At 46.3% G+C, this 19750-nt stretch overlaps 1 protein-coding gene across 1 annotated transcript in view; it reads right to left on the minus strand.

The window, feature by feature from the left end:
• Positions 1–19750, minus strand: part of LOC112554551 (chitin synthase chs-2-like) — a 60405-nt gene that overhangs the window by 27960 nt on the left and 12695 nt on the right. The window contains 4 exon segments of the mRNA XM_025222360.1: positions 2138–2416; positions 10094–10205; positions 10901–11050; positions 14925–14980. Of these exon segments, the coding sequence (XP_025078145.1) occupies positions 2138–2416; positions 10094–10205; positions 10901–11050; positions 14925–14980 (597 nt within the window).

Below are 19750 nucleotides of genomic sequence, written 5' to 3' on the forward strand. Positions count from 1 at the left end.
CTGCTGGCCATTTCTCGACCCACACACCCCCTCCCTCCATCATACACCTCCCCTGGCCTCTCTGCACACCCCCAGCCCACCCCACCTCCACTCGTACCCAGGACGGCGGCGGAGTTGCGTATTTGACAACCAATATTGGTCCTCGCCGATCTCGCGTTGTTGCAAGGGGGGATAATCCTGGACTCTGTCTGAGCGGAACATACGCCGCGATGTCAAACACGGACCCAGCGGCTGTGGAAGGCGCTGTGAGGACGAGCGGTAGACGACAGGCGATGACCAGCATCGCATCACGTTACACCTCACACTAAACAATACGCATGCGCAGCCAATAAACCTTCTTGATTCTCTCCCCTCCCTCTCAATTCTGTGTTCACCACTGCGACAGTGGAAGGTACATCGATGTATCTTTTTATTTTGTATTCTTTTACTCAAGGGGATGGAAGTGTTTCATGGGAAGTACCTTGTGTTGCCCGGGGAAACAAACTGCTGGAGCCCTTCCACGTGACAGACACGGGGAGTAGGTGGGTGGGGAGACAGGACTGTGTCGCTTGTGTCGGCGACTAGTCCTAGAAGTCAGTACTCTGGTCAGTCAACTGGACTGGTCAGTCAGCTTGTCCTCGGAGTCAGTGTTGGACAGTCAGTCCGGTTCAGTCCTATTTTTAAAGACTATCAGTCCTGTGTCTCCGCTCACTCCACAGTCCTACTGACATCACTTGGTCAGTCCTAGTGTGACAGTCAAGTATGTTGACAAACGCTGGTCAGTCCTAGTGCTGGACACTAAGGACCCCTGGTGCTTTGACGATTAGATAGGTTGAGTCACTCTAGTGTTAGAGACTGAGAGGCCGGCTGACAACACCAGCTGACTCTCAATGTTTGTCACAATCCGAGGACTGACACTGACACTGACACTGACACTGACACTGACTGGTCAGCAGCTTTTCGTTCGTCACAGACACGTGGTGCCGGACAGGTTTGAAGTCTCGTGTTGCATACACTGGGAATACTCATTACACTTAGAATTCCTGTTACAATCACCACACGTGTTACACTCATCGTACCTGTCACAACTATTGTCACACTGACAGTGGTCACACCACTGAGACCTACAGGTGTCAGAATCAAGTCCCACGGCACTTGTAACACACACACACACACACAGTACAAACCTCGCGCGCCACACCGCTAGCCTTCCAATAGACAGACAGACAGACAGACAGACAGACAGACAGACAGACAGACAGACAGACAGACAGACAGACAGGCAGGCAGGCAGCAGGCAGACAGACAGACAGACAGACAGACAGACAGGCAGGCAGATAGACAGACAGACAGACAGGGAGACAGGCAGACAGGCAGGTACACATTTCAATTTTAAAACGACTTCTTTATCACTTTGACTGATAGCACCTCGTACTGTGTTCTTTGTACACAATGTTTCTCACCTGCTCCTCGGCTGGTCGACAAGCTTTCATCTCACAGTCACAGACAGAACACTTCCATTTCACAGTCACAGACAGAACACTTCCATCTCACAGTCACAGACAGAACACTTCCATTTCACAGTCATATACAGAACCTACTTCCATCTCACAGTCATATACAAAACACACTTCTATCTCACAGTCATATACAAAACACACTTCCATCTCACAGTCACAGACAGAGCACTTCCATTTCACAGTCATATACAAAACACACTTTTATCTCACAGTCACAGACAGAACACTTCCATCTCACAGTCACAGACAGAACACTTCCATCTCACAGTCACAGACAGAACACTTCCATCTCACAGTCACAGACAGAACACTTCCATCTCACAGTCACAGACAAAACACTTCCATCTCACAGTCATCTACAAAACACACTTCCATCTCACAGTCATCTACAAAACACACTTCCATCTCACAGTCATCTACAAAACACACTTCCATCTCACAGTCATCTACAAAACACACTTCCATCTCACAGTCACAGACAGAACACTTCCATCTCACAGTCATAGACAAAACACACTTTGTCTACAAAACTCCACGACTACGGAGGGTGGAGCGAGTAGGAAGAGAAATGTGTGCAGGGAAGACAACTCTAGAGCAGAAGGAACACAGCAAAGTGAGTTGTCCGCCTCAGGACTTACCTCGGGGTGTTTGTCGTCCTTGGTGTACACCAGCTTGAACTTGTCGTTGAGGTTGTCGTCCATGCTGTGGTCGTCGTTGCGGGCTTTCAGCGTCTCCAGCGGCAGGTCGTCAAACAGCTTCCTTTTGGCCTCAACCTCTTCCCGCCGCAACTGACGTAACTTCCGGTAGCATCGCCGGGCTTGAAAGCCACGAACATACTTCTGGATGACGGTCACGTGATTCTCAAGCTGCTGCAGCTGTCGGTTGAGTTTGTCCAGCTCGCTGAACTTGAGGTACACCTGAGTGCAGGGACAGAAAGGCCGAGCTAGTGTTGACAGACGTTTGCCAACATGTCACCTGTGTGTTACTGTGTGTTACTGTGTGTTACTGTGTGCTACTCTTACAGCTGCCAGGCCATCGTCCTCCCGGTCCTGCTGACCCTTGTTACACGCCCACCGTTAAGGCTACCAACGCCTTGTATACAAGATAGGGTCACAGGTCAGCTACAAAACTACTAGCTACTCTTACAGATCTACTAACCTATTGTTGCACATATGTCCACAAGCTACACTTGTGACAACGTCCAGCCGTTACTACACCAGCAACCCCACCAGCACTAGCAACAACATCACACAACTGAGTCAACAGCAAGTTGACGGCCGATGAATGTCTTGTCATAAAGGTATCTCAAGCTTTTATGCACCCAAGCTTCCTACCTAGCCTCTAGATAGACACTTGATAGACGGAAGCGCTTCATTGGCAGTCAATTTTGAGGGGAGGGTCTGTTTCCTCCTCCTCCTGGGCTCTGTGTGTGCGCGTGCGTGCTTGTGTGTGTGCGAACGTGTGCATGCGTGTGTCTTTGACCCTCCTGTGCATCCTCCGATGCTATTAGCGCCGTCTGGTGGTTGTTTTGGCCACAGTCCAAGGCTGCTGGCTCATCTTCACATTCAGCGACTGCATTCTTGTCGCCAGACCTGCTTCTTACCCAACACCCAGCAACTGGTCTTCTGAGAGGGAGGTAGTTCCCTCTGTGCCAGAGCAGACGTCACAGTCAAGGTTTCCCACAATGCCCTCGGCGTCCATCACTTGATGTCTGGCCACAGACCGCAACCACCCCCACATCTCCACCACCAGCCCACCCGTCCTCCTCTGCACAGTCCACCACAAAGGGGAAAAGGCGAGTTGATGTTGGGATTACGGGGACGTTACATAAGACTGTACGTGATGCCGCCGTCAGCAATTCCTTCCTCCTGACTGGCCTTTGCTTTGACGAGGAGTTGTCTCTGGACATCGTCTTCCTGACTCTACACATCGCCTTAAATCTCCCGAGATAATCAGGGTCAGCCTGCACCATGCCAGTCGCCCTCACCTCGCCTGCCCATCCCACCTAGCCTTGCCCTCCCGTCATCACAAGACACCATTGTCCACCTCCATGTTTGTCTGTTCTACACGGTGGTTGTCATCAGTAGACACTCTGTACTTATGTCTAACTGTAGTCTACACGGTGGTTGTCATCAGTAGACACTCTGTACTTATGTCTAACTGTACTCTACACGGTGGTTGTCATCAGTAAACACTCTGTACTTATGTCTAACTGTAGTCTACACGCTGACTGTCGTCAGTAGACACGTCTCTGTCTATATCTAACATTGTGTTTTGACTGACACACAGGTCCATGATGACGTGTTACATCTGAAGGGTGAGTGAATGTGAGTGGTGCACCGTGGCTGCTGCATGGCACACAGAAGGCAGCATGCAGTTTGCTCCTTCTGGCACCTGTTACCTCCCTAATAAAGTCGGGGTAAGTAGCAGACACAGGATGTCCTCCCTTGCTGTCTTCTATTGGTGCACATCGTTTTGCTAAAACTGTTTTCTCGCTAAATGACCAAGTCAGCATCTCGTATAGACACGCACGTGTCATCAAAAGACACGTCAGACACACCCTTCATCCTCTACCAATGTCACTTTGCTCTACGCCTATCCTGTGAACCTGATAACCTCTACCATTCTGCAACTAGATAACAACCCTCTCCCATCCCAAGCCAGCTCTCATCCTACAGACAAGTGAAGAATGATCATTTTAGAAATCAGTGAGAGGGTTCATCAGTCTACAGACAGGTAATTTGTATTTTTATAGACAGGTAACAGGTTAATCAGTTTACAGACAGGTGAGAGACCCTCATAATTCTATACACGGGCAAGAGGGTTCATCAGTCTACAGACAGGTAATTCTATAAGTTTATAGACAGGCAAGAGGGTTCATCAGTCTACAGACAGGTAATTCTATAAGTTTATAGACAGGCAAGAGGGTTCATCAGACTAGAGATGGGCGAAAGACTCTAATCACCATATAGACAGGAGAGAGGGTTTATCAGTCTACAGACCGGTAATTCTATAAGTTCATAGACAGGCAAAAGGGTTCATCAGTCTACAGACAGGTAATTCTATAAGTTTATAGACAGGCAAGAGGGTTCATCAGACTAGAGATGGGCGAAATAGACCATATAGACAGGAGAGAGGGTCTATCGGTCTGCAGACAGGCGAGAAATCCTAATTATTTTACAGACAGGTGAGGGGCTGTCGTCACTCTACAGGTACATCAAAGGGCCGCGCGGCACAGAGGGGCCAGCAGTTTCCCACGGACGCTAGCGATGCTGTACAGGTGAGAGCGACACGGGATTATCGACTGGTAATCCTCCGCTGACATCAGCCCCCGCACACCCCCGCACACCCCCGCACACCCCCGCACAGCCTCGACTCCAGCGGCCGGCGAGAGAGAAAAGGGGGGGAGGTCTTCCCGTCATTGGATCGTCACTTTGGTCTCTGTGGTCACGGCATGCAATGGTCAAGATAAGGACTGAGTGGTTCACTGTGCCTAGCGCACGCCCTACACAAGCGATGAACCTTGTCTTTCCCTCGACAGAAAATATTTGTCTTGTCATTAACAGCCGAGTAGCTCCACCTTGACTGTGGAGCTGATGAGGGCGGCACTGAGGTCTTGGTGTCTACACACACGATGTACACATGTTTACACTGATGTACGTACACATGTACACAACACGCATGGCTGGACAATGCTGTCCTTCACCTTGCTGTCTCTGGGAAGGTCGCGTGTCGCTGAGACATGGGACGTGAAAAATGAGGACTTGGTCAGCCAGCCAGCCAGCCAGCCAGACAGACAGACCCCTACCCCACCCCTATGGTTGCACTCATTAACACCGTGAAGGCCAGCCTGCGGACCGCGGGGCGCTAAGCCTGCACTTTGACCTGCATTCCGTCCTCCAATCGCGTGGACCTGACCCCGCCAGGTGAGTGTCCAGCGCCAACAGCAGCTGGAGCCAGCGGCCACTTGTACCTGCCGCTACCTGTGTGGGGACGGAGGTCATCCAAGCACATAGCTACTTCATCTACTAGACACCTTTGATATTAGTAGTTGCCTACAGACTTGCCTGCTATTTATAGCTCATCGCTTGGACGCTATTGATATTTGTATTTCATTGTTTACATGTTAATTGCTGTAGAAGACACTGTTTACCTCATTAGTCAGCTATATTTTCTTTATTACAAAGTCGCATTAGCGAGAGAAAGAGAAGGTCGGGCATACTATGTTCTAGACCCGTTGAACCCCTCACACGACTTACAGTTTAGCGGGCCTACAGGATGTTTGTCTGTGTAAACGTGTAAACATTTGTAACTTATTTGTTGACAAAGTGCTGTTTGTTGACCTTTCATGTGCACAGTCCTTAGAATCTTAATTTTATTATCAGGCATGACATCAGGTTAACCCTCAAAATGCTGATCAAGTTTTGCTTTTCCTTTCAGACTCCGCTGTAAACATTCTGTCGCTTTGTCTCCCGCGGGTTGAGTCCCCTGATCTCGAGATTGTCGTCCTTGTCCTGTGAAGCCCCTGGCGGCGACAATCAAACACGGGCATCGATCACACACCTCGCCGCCAAAGCAAATGTTAGCCGCGCCTGTAGCTTCTGCTGGCCCACAGGTGGACAGACAGACAGGCAGACAGACAGACAGACAGACAGACAGGCAGACAGGCAGGCAGGCAGGCAGGCACACAGGCAGGCAGGCAGACAGGCAGACAGACAGACAGGCAGACAGAAAGACAGGCAGGCAGGCAGGCAGACATACAGACAGAGCTGGCAGTTCGTAGACACAAACCCTATCTCTTGGGGAATCATTCCCCACATCATGAGTAGGATTACTAACATCACAAGTATGATTACTAACATGATCAAGCGACGATTATCATCATAACTATTTTTAGTTGCAATAATCTTGAAATGATGTCACGTGGTGCAAAAAAGAGGAGACAACTACAGGTAGGAGCCACCAGGACCGACAACTCCACTGTGCCGTGCTCGTTACTCTCCAGCCCTTGTACTCAAGCCTGAAGCAACTGGGGCTGAGCGGATCGCGCGGAGGTTTTGATCATCTTGGCCGAACCCGCAGACGGCTAAAGAAAACAATCATCTCATTGTTCGTCTGCCAGCCGCACAGTGCTTGAAATGTCACAAAATGGTCACGCTCATTGAGGAGAATGTCATGGTATTCCAGATAAGCTCGCACCAAGTGAGACAACTCTCATTAAACTTTACCGTGACGTCTGCGGGGAGGATCGTCTTTGTGAAGGGGCCGAGCCCTGCATCACGTGCGAAGCGGTGAGGTGAGAACACACAGCGGGTTGTGTGCACAGTCCGCCTGGCCTTTCCGCCCACCGGCCCACAGAAAATACCAGGCGCTGCCGTCGTCGTCATCACGCCACGTAAGTGGTTCCCACCGGCCCTCGCCAAATTCTCGACTCCAGGTGAAAAGGCTGACCCTAGGTGCGAACGCTTGTCCTGCCACTCCGTCTCGCTCGCCGGCGCCCTCTAGCGGCAATCATTCGCCAGTGAACGATCTGCTTTGGTCTGCTGGCTCCGTCTGTCACATGGTGTGTTGCTGATGACAGTGTTGGTGTTGTTATCGTGTCATGGAGGTCATTGCACACACAGCATCATCGTGATTGCTACACTCGGTGTATAGTGGCGCCATCTTGCACTCATCTCACAACCTGACATCAAAAGGTTCAGCTCCAGACGTGAGGCCACAAAGGTTCCTTCAAGACCTGACGATGGATAAAGGTTGAAAGGTGAAGGTCCCCTCAAGGCCAGTCTCTGTAGGGGTGGGGAGGACCTGCCGCTTCCTCCCTCCCCCTTTTCTCCCCCTGTGCACGTGGCGCACGTGTTTTCTCACGTCTGTCGCTAATTAACCTCTCACCTGTCAACTTCGCTCAGCAGCTGTGTGTCAGTCACCAATCCCTCAAACTGTTTGCTGACGAAGTGACAGTGTCACGACACTTTGAACAGATCGCGGGTAAGCTCAGTGACAAAAACTGACAATCACACCTGTACCCAGCTTGGACAGGACACCTACCCTGCAACATCCCCCTGATTACTGACAGTGATTACTGTCACGTGCTAAATATTCTAATATCATTGGCCGTGCACTGCACTCGGGGGGTGTTGTGGGGGCGTTGCTAGTGTGTCTATAGTAAGTAGTGAACATGCACACAATGTGACTTGGTGAATACATCACATACATCACGATGAACTCATAATAAACATCAGGCTTAATTTATCAAAGTATTAAGCACTAACTTATCAATTGTAGTATTTAGAAAATCATTTATTTATTTTTTAAATTCTAGAACGAAACGCCGAGAAGGTAGATATAAAAAGTAGTATCAACAGGTAATGTCACTAGTTTATCATTTAAGAAAAACCCAAAGGGTATAGGATACTTATCATCAGAATAATTTCACAAAAACCGGAATTCATTAAAACATTTCTAGTAAATCTAATATTCATCATGAAAACAATATGGAAGGAATTGTGTATTTACACATGAAGACACTGGTTAGGATAGTGTGTGATAACAGACAATGACAGAATGGATAGAGTGTGAATGTGATAACAGACAATGACAGAATGGATAGAGTGTGATAACAATGACAGAATGGATAGAGTGTGATAACAATGACAGAATGGATAGAGTGTGATAACAATGACAGAATGGATAGAGTGTGATAACAGACAATGACAGAATGGATAGAGTGTGATAACAGACAATGACAGAATGGATAGAGTGTGAATGTGATAACAGACAATGACAGAATGGATAGAGTGTGATAACAATGACAGAATGGATAGAGTGTGATAACAATGACAGAAGGGATAGAGTGTGATAACAATGACAGAATGGATAGAGTGTGATAACAGACAATGACAGAATGGATAGAGTGTGAATGTGATAACAGACAATGACAGAATGGATAGAGTGTGATAACAAACAATGACAGAATGGATAGAGTGTGATAACAGACAATGACAGAATGGATAGAGTGTGATAACAATGACAGAATGGATAGAGTGTGATAACAATGACAGAATGGATAGAGTGTGATAACAGACAATGACAGAATGGATAGAGTGTGATAATAGACAATAACAGAATGGATAGAGTGTGAATGTGATAACAGACAATGACAGAATGGATAGAGTGAGTGTGATAACAGACAATGACAAAATGGATAGAGTGAGTGTGATAACAGACAATGACAAAATGGATAGTGTGAGTGCGAGTGTGATAACAGACAATAATAAAATAGTCTGATAACAATGACAAACTGGATACAGTGTGAATGTGATAACAGACAATGACAGAATGGATAGAGTGAGTGTGATAACAGACAATGACAGAATGGATAGTGTGTGTGTGAGTGTGAGTGTGATAACAGACAATGACAGAATGGATAGTGTGTGAGTGTGAGTGTGAGTGTGATAACAGACAATGACAGAATGGATAGTGTGTGAGTGTGAGTGTGATAACAGACAATGACAGAATGGATAGTGTGAGTGTGATAACATACAATGACAGAATGGATAGAGTGTGATAACAGACAATGACAGAATGGATAGAGTGTGAGTGTGAATGTGAGTGTGATAACAGACAATGACAGAATGGATAGAGTGAGTGTGATAACAGACAATGACAGAATGGATAGAGTGAGTGTGATAACAGACAATGATAAAATAGTGTGATAACAATGACAAACTGGATACAGTGTGAATGTGATAACAGACAATGACAGAATGGATAGAGTGTGATAACAATGACAGAAAGGATAGAGTGTGAGTGTGAATGTGAGTGTGATAACAGACAATGACAGAATGGATAGTGTGAGTGTGATAACATACAATGACAGAATGGATAGAGTGTGATAACAATGACAGAATGGATAGAGTGTGAGTGTGAATGTGAGTGTGATAACAGACAATGACAGAATGGATAGAGTGTGATTGTGACAACAGACAATAACAAAATGGATAGTGTGAGTGCGCGTGTGATAACAGACAATAATAAAATAGTGTGATAACAATGACAAACTGGATAGTGTGAGTGTGATAACAGACGAGGATAAAAGGAATAAAGCCTGTGAGGCGTGCTGACAAAGAAGGATTCGTGAAGATGTTAATTTATGTTAAGTCTCTCACATCTCATATCGATATTAGTGAGGCCAGCTGGCTGGGGGGAACAGACCTTTGTCACCTTGTGGGGGGAGGGTCGTAAGTACAAGGCTGGGAAAAGCTAGAGTGTGATAAGAGATGATAATAAAATGGATAGTGTGATAACAGATGATGCTAGGATGGATAGAGTGTGATAACAGACGGCGATAAAGCCACGTGATAGCTTGTGTTGCTGAAGGCAATAAATAAAATTCAAATGTTAGTGACGGCCTACCCTGGAGGACTGATGTCCTCTTTGTGTAAATCACATCTTGCAAAGTGTAGACACCAACTCCACAAAACGCTCATACACCTCTGTCTCACTCCTTCTCCCTCCTACACACATATACACACACATCATCTATGTGTATCACGTGGTAGGTCATTTTCTCTGTCTCACCTCCACGTGTGTCTTACCTTGGTGGCCCCGATCTCGTAGTCATCCAGCTCGGCGTTCTTGATGATGACCAGGCAGGTGGCCGCCGTGGGCTCAGCGCTGTCTAGTGGCGAGTAGACAAGCAGCTTATACCTGGAACACAGAATAGAGTAAACCTTAAATAGACACAAGTCTATACCTGGAACACAGAATAGAGTAAACCTTAAATAGACACTAGTTAAAACCTGGAACACACACTAGCTTACATCCGGAACACACACTAGCTTACACACACTAGCTTACACCCGGAACACACACCTGTGCATACCTGAAGTACAGACTACGTCTACCTGACTACAGACCAGGATAGCCCTACAATACCATCTGGTAGCTGTAATACACACACGGTAATGCCTGTAATAACGAGCAGCCTTGCATTACAAACGGATAGCCGGGCAGTGATCTTGTCGGGTAGGTGTGTATTACTGTGTAAGTGTACGTAGGTATACGTGTAGGTAATGAGCAAGTGTACACTGGAGAAATATCTTTGGTATCAACGTTTCCTGACGTTTGTGTCTGTCATCAAGCGTGTCTTGCTTTGGGTCACCTGACTACCGCCTGTTAGAACACGCACACACACACACACACACACACAGATAGCCAGCACACACACACACACACACACACACACACACACACTCCCAGTCTCTAGTGTCACACCCTGTGGTAGCTCTCATTCTCAAGACACTCACTTTAAAGATAAGCTTTGCACTCTGGCCCACAGCTACCGATCCCAGCATCACCTGGCTAACTCACTAACTCACTAACTAACTCACTCACTAACTCACCTGTCGACAAACTCGCCGAAGTCCATGCGCACGGGCAGCGCCATCTGTCGGACGCGAGCGATGTCCAAGACGCCGCTGGAGCGCAGCTGCTGCAGGACGAACTCGGTGTGGAACTTGTCCGCCACCTTGTGCTCATTGCTCTTGACACACCTGCACAGGTAGAGACACTCGTGGTCTACCTCAGCTACACTACAGTCACCTCCACTGCTTGATGTCATCTACGTGTAGCAGTGCTTGTAGTGGTGCAGCTACAATACTACGGTGGGATAGCAAGGTTTAGTTATAGGAGTGCATTACAATACTGCTTACAGTAACGTGTGTATGGCTATATATAGAGTGACTATGTAGTATTTACAGATGTGCGCATAGTCGATAGTGAGGTTTGTAGCTGTAATTACAGTAAGCAGTATAGTGGTTTGTATAGTGAGCAGTAATTACAGTAGTCTGTATAGTGCTGTAGTAATTACAGTAGTCTGTATAGTAGTCTGTATAGTGCAGTAGTAATTACAGTAAACAGTATAGTAGTAAGTATAGCAGCAGTAGTCTGTATAGTGCAGCAGTAATTACTGCAAGCGGTATAGTAGTCTGTATAGTGCAGTAGTAATTACAGTAAGCAGTATAGTAGTCTGTATAGTGTAATAATTACAGTAAGCAGTATAGTGTTTGTATAGAGTGTACAGCATGTATAGATGTCGCTACAGTAGACACTACCACTCACTATACCATGGCCGTACCTTTGTAGCAGCATGTCACTCATACCACGCTAATTAATAATGATTTCTACTCTCATACAATCGTTCTGTCAGGTTGTCAGTGACGTAGCACAGTGCCGTGACTCGTGTGCTACATGTGACGTTTGTCTTCAGTCACCCTGAGAAATTCAACTCGTGGTTTGATGAAAGTGTTTTTTCTACAGTGTTTGCTGTCTACAGATGTAGTGCGTGACAAAGGTCTACTCTAGCAATGGCGACATTCAGGTCTGGAGAGGTTCTACAGTTATTGGAGGAAAACAGGAGAGAGTCTTGGCGACAGTTTACCTGTCAGTATTTTGTACAAGAAAATGCAGTTATTAAATGTAATTCTGTCTTTTAGAGGAAGGACGCCCCGAGAGGTGAAGTCACGTGGGTCTATTCTAGGTTTTAGCAGAACAGCTTTGATTGCTCGCCTCTGATCACGTGCTCGAGGTTTGATGGAAGCTCCACTAGCGGATTCCCGGAGAGTGGAGGTCTAGTCAATGAGAGACTGGATGTGGGTGGTATAGTAGAGTTTTTTTGTGTGAGTGTCTAGGAAATGTTTAATTCTTGACAGCTGGTAGACTTTCTTGGAGATGTTTTTACTTGTGGTTGAGATGTGTTGGGACCACGATAAGTTGTTGTCAATGGTAACAGACATGAGTTTGTGGAACTGTACTTCCGTTATTGACTGAGCGCCGATTTGGATACTAGGACATGGGGTGGCTAGGTTTTGTCTTGTCTGTCTAGTTGTTAGAAGCATGAATTCAGTTTTCAGGGGTTGAGACATGTGTTGGATTCAGTCCAAGCCTGGAGCTCGTCAGCGCTCAGCTGTAGGATGGAAGCGAGTGGCTCAATCTGTTGGTGGTGAGCGTGTATTGTGGTGTCGTCTGCAAACATTTCACAGGATTGGGATATATGAGAGGAAGATCGTTTATGTATATGGAGAAAAGCAGGGGTCCTAGTACTGACCCTTGAGGGACACCAAATGTAACTTCAAGGGAGATCAGACAGTTGGTTGTTTACAGCGACTCTGAGTTCCATTGTCGAGAAAGGAGTTAAGGAGTTTGGTGCTGTCGGTACTTAGTTTATATCTTTTTAGATTTCGGATAAACATCTATAACATCAAAGGCTTTGGCAAAGTCAATAAATAAGGCAGCAGAAAAAATTCTTTGATATTATTTAGCCATTTTTCGACAATAGATGTAAGTGCAGTGTGACAAGAGTGACGGGACCTAAAGCCGGAATGGTTTGTATGGAGTTCATACTTATAATTGTAATATTATTGTAGCACACAATACTAGCATTGTTACTGAATAATTGTACTGTAGTACTGTAGTTTGTGTTTATGGTGTTATCCTATGATGTAATGATACCTTAGTCTTCTTGTTATCCTATAATTGGACTGTGATAGTACCCTAGCACATGGTACCGATGTTTTCACCTACAATTGTCTGTAATGGACCTGTAGCACATGACACTAGTGTTCTTATCCTATAATTATCCTGTAATGTTTGTACTGTAGCACATGACACTAGTGTTCTTATCTATAATTATCCTGTAATGTTTGTAGTCACATGACACTAGTGTTCTTATCCTATAATTATCCTGTAAGGGTACTGTAGCACATGACACTAGTGTTCTTATCCTATAATTATCCTGTAGTGGTACTGTAGCACATGACACTAGTGTTCTTATCCTATAATTATCCTGAATGTACTGTAGCACATGACACTAGTGTCTTATCCTATAATTATCCTGTAATGGACTGTAGCACATGACACTAGTGTTCTTATCCTATAATTATCCTGTAATGTTTGTAGCACATGACACTAGTGTTCTTATCCTATAATTATCCTGTATGTTTGTACTGTAGCACATGACACTAGTGTTCTTATCCTTTAATTATCCTGTAATGTTTGTACTGTAGCACATGACACTAGTGTTCTTATCCTATAATTATCCTGTAATGGACCTGTAGCACATGACACTAGTGTTCTTATCCTATAATTATCCTGTATTGGACCTGTAGCACATGACACTAGTGTTCTTATCCTATAATTATCCTGTAATGGTACTGTAGCACATGACACTAGTGTTCTTATCCTATAATTATCCTGTAATGTTTGTACTGTAGCACATGACACTGGTGTTCTTATCCTATAATTATCCTGTAATGTTTGTACTGTAGCACATGATACTAGTGTTCTTATCCTATAATTATCCTGTAATGTTTGTACTGTAGCACATGACACTAGTGTTCTTATCCTATAATTATCCTGTAATGTTTGTACTGTAGCACGTGACACTAGTGTTCTTATCCTATAATTATCCTGTAATGTTTGTACTGTAGCACATGACACTAGTGTTCTTATCCTATAATTATCCTGTAATGTTTGTACTGTAACACATGACACTAGTGTTCTTATCCTATAATTATCCTGTAATGTTTGTACTGTAACACTTGACACTAGAAGTTGTCTGCCCTGACTATCGGCCTAGCTGGACGGTCCAGAGAGTGTAACAGTGTAACAGTGGGTGTAGGAGATGCCACAGTACTTTGTTGTAGTCTTGCTGTAGTGAGTGTGTGTGGATGTAACATTACTTGTTATAGTATTGTTGTTGTACTGAGTGTAACAGTGGATTTGATCAGATTTGTTGAAGTATTATTGCTGTGTTACGTGTAACTATGGATGTGTGACACGACTTTGTGTTGTTGTGTTGTCACATGACGATTACTGTCTGTTGTAGCCAGGAGAAGACAATCAAGACTCACTGTTACTGTGTGTCAGCAGTTATTCGGTTATTCATATTATTAGGTTATTCATTGTTGTATTGCATTGTATCATTGTATCATTCTCTGAGTTCTGCTGTAATTATTGTACTGTTGTTTACATGATGTACACTATACTGATTGCTATGTGGTTATATATATATACTATTATATACTATTATATACTATTATATATATACTATTATTATGTGGTACAAACAGTGATTAATATTTGCTGTTGTGGTTTAGTCACACAAAGCTCGTTACATCGTAATGTTTGCTGTCGTGTTTCGCTATAACTAATCACATCTTAGTTAATAATTGTTGTTGATTTCAGTCAGACTGAACTCATTACATCTTGCATCCTCCAGCTTGGCTCGTCTAGTCTGTGTTTTCTTATTCTAACCTCGCCTCATTCAATTTGCCGTTTATGACCGTTATCATACAGCACACCAAGACACACACACACCAAGACACACACACCAACGCGCACACAGACACACAAAACACTGACACATACCTGATAAAATGGGGCTGAGAGCTGTTCAGTCGCGACATGAGGTCCACGAGGGAATTCTGAGGAAAAAGAATTTACACTTGACAGTGAAATATGTTTGTCTCCTGGCTGTCTATTTCTACTCTCCAGTTATTGTTTGTGCGTCTGCCTACCTGTATGCCTGTCTGTCCACATTCTGTCAGGCCTGGTTGTCAATATTCCATCTGCTTGTCAGACGGCATCACTCAGTTTTGAAACGATGACCTTTGGCACTACATTGACCCCTACACAGACCTTCACTAGCCTTAACGAAGTGAAATAATCCAAAGCTTTCACAATAATTTCACTTCTGACAGTCTGTTGGTGAACAACATATGTCAGTGAAAATGTCATTGTCATCAGTGATGACCCGACTGCCACCCGATGTTCATGTCATGTCGTCTCACCACGGACATGTAGAGGTGGACTGCCGTCTGTCTGTCTGCCGTCTGTCTGTCTGTCTGTCTGTCTGTCTGTCTGTCTGTCTGTCTGTCTGTCTGTCTGTCTGTCTGTCTGTCTGCCGTCTGTCTGTCTGCCGTCTGTACTGATGGCGTCTCAGCTAAACCACTGTCCTGTTGCATTCTATGGCTTACAGGGTGAGGACAGGCAGCTGTGGCACTGTAGTCCCCACAAGGAGGTCAAGTAAGACGGGAATGAGAAATATTTGTTCCCGGGATTTAAAAGCACGGACACTGTGATAACTCGGGGGTAGCTCTGGGCCCGGAAATAACATTCTTACCCATTCTTGAAGGTTTCTGTCCAGCACAGTACGCAGTGGCCCAAGAAAGTTGAAAGACGTCCTGAAGATTCCAGAAACAACTGGATGATGTGTTGTCAGTCTCTCGGACTTCACACGTGGGCTGACCTCACAAAGGTCCGCACTGACCAACACAATGTCGACACAATGACTGGCAAGAAGTGAGCCTGGCTGTAGATGTGTCAGGGCGAGAAGCCTCCTCTGGCGTGACTGTGACTGTGATTACAGGTGTTGACAGGTAACATGTACTCGTACAATTCAGCCAGTCGCAGGTGAGACGTAGCAGGTATGTAGCCTGGTGTAGCGAGGCGGCTATGGAGGTGGTAGCCAGTTGCTGTCGACCTGCCGGCTGTAGAGTGGCCGCCCCTTGTCTCGCTCTCGCACAGCGCGGGTGCACTTACGTCCTGTTACCTCACCCTGGGTACACTTCTCAAGCACCCCACTCCTTTCACTGTCAACTGTCCACAGATGTAACCTGCGCTGTGCCTCCCTGATGTGCAGCCTCTAACTCTGTACACCAACGCACGTCTTCTCTTGTCTCCCCTTAAACAGACCCATCCACCCACCAAGCTTTTCTAGAGGGTGGAGTGAGTGGTTACAGCGACTGGATTGCTAAAACATCTTTTCTGCAGCTTGAATCCCGCTCTACAAGTTTCTGCACCTCAGAAAGTGGTGGGGTAGGTAGCTGGTGTAGACACGTCTACCAACACCTTTCTCCACCGCCGCCACCAACACAGCGACTGTGTACCCGAGTCCTCCATCAGCGCATGACACTCAGAATAAAGTTGAAACTACTTCCATTGTTTCATTTACAACATAATATTAAAATTACTTTTTACACATTATATATGAACTGCATTTGTTCTCCGGGCTCTAATCTTTGGGGGTGAGATATTTGACATACAGGTGTAAATAAAGGTGTAAATACAATATGTGTGAGATTCGTGTTTGTCGTCACCAGGGTCAAGTAGATGTTGATGTCAACAGATATACTTGATCTACATGCCTAGATAAAGTATGTACATGAATGTGTGTCGTCGTCAGCTGGTTGTCGGTGTCGTCTGTAGATGTTGATGACACGAGATGCTGGGCGGTGCACGCGCCCTGACGGAATCTTTACCTTAGGCAGACACCTGGCGGAGCGACACCTAATCAAGCAGCATTTCTCCGCCTTCGCCTATTTTGGAACAGTTGATACAAGAGACAAGCGGGAGGAGACGAGAGTGTGTGTTGGGGGGTTGGATAGAGGGACGGGCACGACACCCCACCCCACCCGTGTGGATGGCTCGCGAGGTACGCCGGGAAGCCACTGGTCAGCTGTGTGATTAACCCTCCCTACGCGGTGCATACAGCTCTTCTCCTCCCGGGGCCACCTGAGTACAGAGAGCAAACAGCGCCATCTAGCGCCCAGCGTGATGCAGGGGTACCTTGTCCCCCATGGAGTTACCCGCCCTGACGATTTGTTGAGAAATATTTCCTGCCTGGCGCCCCCTGGTGAGCGCCGAGCGGCCGCATGTCCAGGCGCGTGTTGGGTGTGTGTGTTGGAGAGGTTGGCGAGCCTGTCCTCCCGAGTGGACCAACCCTTGTCAGCCATTGTTCACAGAGCCCAGGCTTGGTGCATGCCATTGGTCGTGACAGCAACGACAGGAATAGCCACCTCGTGACTCCGGTGCACGGTGCGTGACGTGTTGCTGGGTGTTGGTGTGCACCAGCATGTCTGCCACACTCCGAGGTCGCTACCTGCAGGGAGAGGAGGGCACGAGGCGGACATTGCCATCAGCACGAGGTCACAGAAGGACAGAGACGTCCTCAACAAGGACTCCAGGGTCACCAGGTGATGTAGGACATAAGGTCAAGGACGTCTAGCCGGCTACACTCATGTCTGACATCATGTCTACAAATGTCACGAGGACATCCAGGGCCTTACAGTTGTGACAGACATCGCTGTCTTTGTTTTTAATCCTGACTCTGGGCATCCAGCAACTGATGCTGTAGCAGGTCAACCGTCGTCAGGTAAACCTGTTGTAGGTAAACATTCCTCGGGAGGAGCAGCCTGCAGCAGGTCAGCCATCTGGCCAGGAACGAATTATTTGTTTATGCCAATTCATCTTACAACAAGATTTAAAAGTGAGCTACGCATGTCTGCAGTAGTCTTTGACAGCTACTTGAGGTGAGAAGGGAGGCAGCTAGTGGCTGCTAACAGCTGTCTGAGTGAGTCAGTGAGTCAGTGAGTCAGTGAGTCAGTGACAGGCTCAGCAACATCTGTGAGGTGTTGATCAGCAGACAGTAATAGTCCATTGCTTACTTCTTTTACGTGGACATGTTACAAACAACAACACCAGGCTCAGCTCCAACATTTGAGAAAAAAGAAAATTATTTTGATGTTGAGTATTGTGGAGATAACAAAGATGAGTAATAACTCACAAACAGACCTACACACGGATACCATGGCAACAGCACTTTCCCATCAAACTCTAACATAAATTATAAACACAACAAAAACTGACGAGTCTACTTCCTTTACACCGCCATGAACCCTGACGTCACAACTAGGATGTGTGGGTACGTCACTACGTCACTACGTCACTACAACTGCGAGAACAATATGGTGTGCGTGTTACCGCTACACATAGGGTAACAGTATGACGTCAGTGTTTCCACTACACATAGGGTAACAGTATGACGTCAGTGTTAGCACTACACATAGGGTAACAGTATGACGTCAGTGTTAGCACTACACATAGGGTAACAGTATGACGTCAGCTCAACGTCTACAAAGAAGTGAACACTCCGGAGGGAGGAGGACGCATTATGGCCGTCTTCCTACTCCTGTCTCTGTCTCTACTTTAACTTACTCTCGCATCATGTTGATGTGTCTCTGTCTCTACTTGGGCATACTGCTGTAGCCTGTCTCTGTCTCCTGTCTCTATGCCTACTTTATCTAACTGCTGTAGCCTGTCTCTGTCTCCTGTCTCTGTGTCTACTTTAGCTAACTGCTGTAGCATGTCTCTGTCTCCTGTCTCTGTGTCTACTTTAGCTAACTGCTGTAGCATGTCTCTGTCTCCTGTCTCTGTGTCTACTTTAGCTAACTGCTGTAGCGTGTCTCTGTCTCTGTCTCTGTGCCTACTTTAGCTAACTGCTGTAGCATGTCTCCTGTCTCTGTGCCTACGTTAGCTAACTGCTGTAGCATGTCTCTGTCTCCTGTCTCTGTGCCTACTTTAGCTAACTGCTGTAGCATGTCTCTGTCTCCTGTCTCTGTGTCTACTTTAGCTAACTGCTGTAGCATGTCTCTGTCTCCTGTCTCTGTGTCTACTTTAGCTAACTGCTGTAGCGTGTCTCTGTCTCCTGTCTCTGTGCCTACTTTAGCTAACTGCTGTAGCATGTCTCTGTCTCCTGTCTCTGTGCCTACTTTAGCTAACTGCTGTAGCATGTCTCTGTCTCCTGTCTCTGTGCCTACTTTAGCTAACTGCTGTAGCCTGTCTCTGTCTCCTGTCTCTGTGCCTACTTTAGCTAACTGCTGTAGCATGTCTCTGTCTCCTGTCTCTGCGCCTACTTTAGCTAACTGCTGTATCGTGTCTCTGTCTCCTGTCTCTGTGCCTACTTTAGCTAACTGCTGTAGCGTGTCTCTGTCTCCTGTCTCTGTGCCTACTTTAGCTAACTGCTGTAGCATGTCTCTGTCTCCTGTCTCTGTGTCTACTTTAGCTAACTGCTGTAGCATGTCTCTGTCTCCTGTCTCTGTGCCTACTTTAGCTAACTGCTGTAGCCTGTCTCTGTCTCCTGTCTCTGTGCCTACTTTAGCTAACTGCTGTAGCATGTCTCTGTCTCCTGTCTCTGTGTCTACTTTAGCTAACTGCTGTAGCATGTCTCTGTCTCCTGTCTCTGTGTCTACTTTAGCTAACTGCTGTAGCATGTCTCTGTCTCCTGTCTCTGTGTCTACTTTAGCTAACTGCTGTAGCCTGTCTCTGTCTCCTGTCTCTGTGCCTACTTTAGCTAACTGCTGTAGCGTGTCTCTGTCTCCTGTCTCTGTGCCTACTTTAGCTAACTGCTGTAGCCT

The sequence above is a fragment of the Pomacea canaliculata genome, linkage group LG13, assembly GCF_003073045.1.
Source record: "Pomacea canaliculata isolate SZHN2017 linkage group LG13, ASM307304v1, whole genome shotgun sequence".
In the NCBI taxonomy this organism is placed as follows: Eukaryota; Metazoa; Mollusca; class Gastropoda; order Architaenioglossa; family Ampullariidae; genus Pomacea; species Pomacea canaliculata.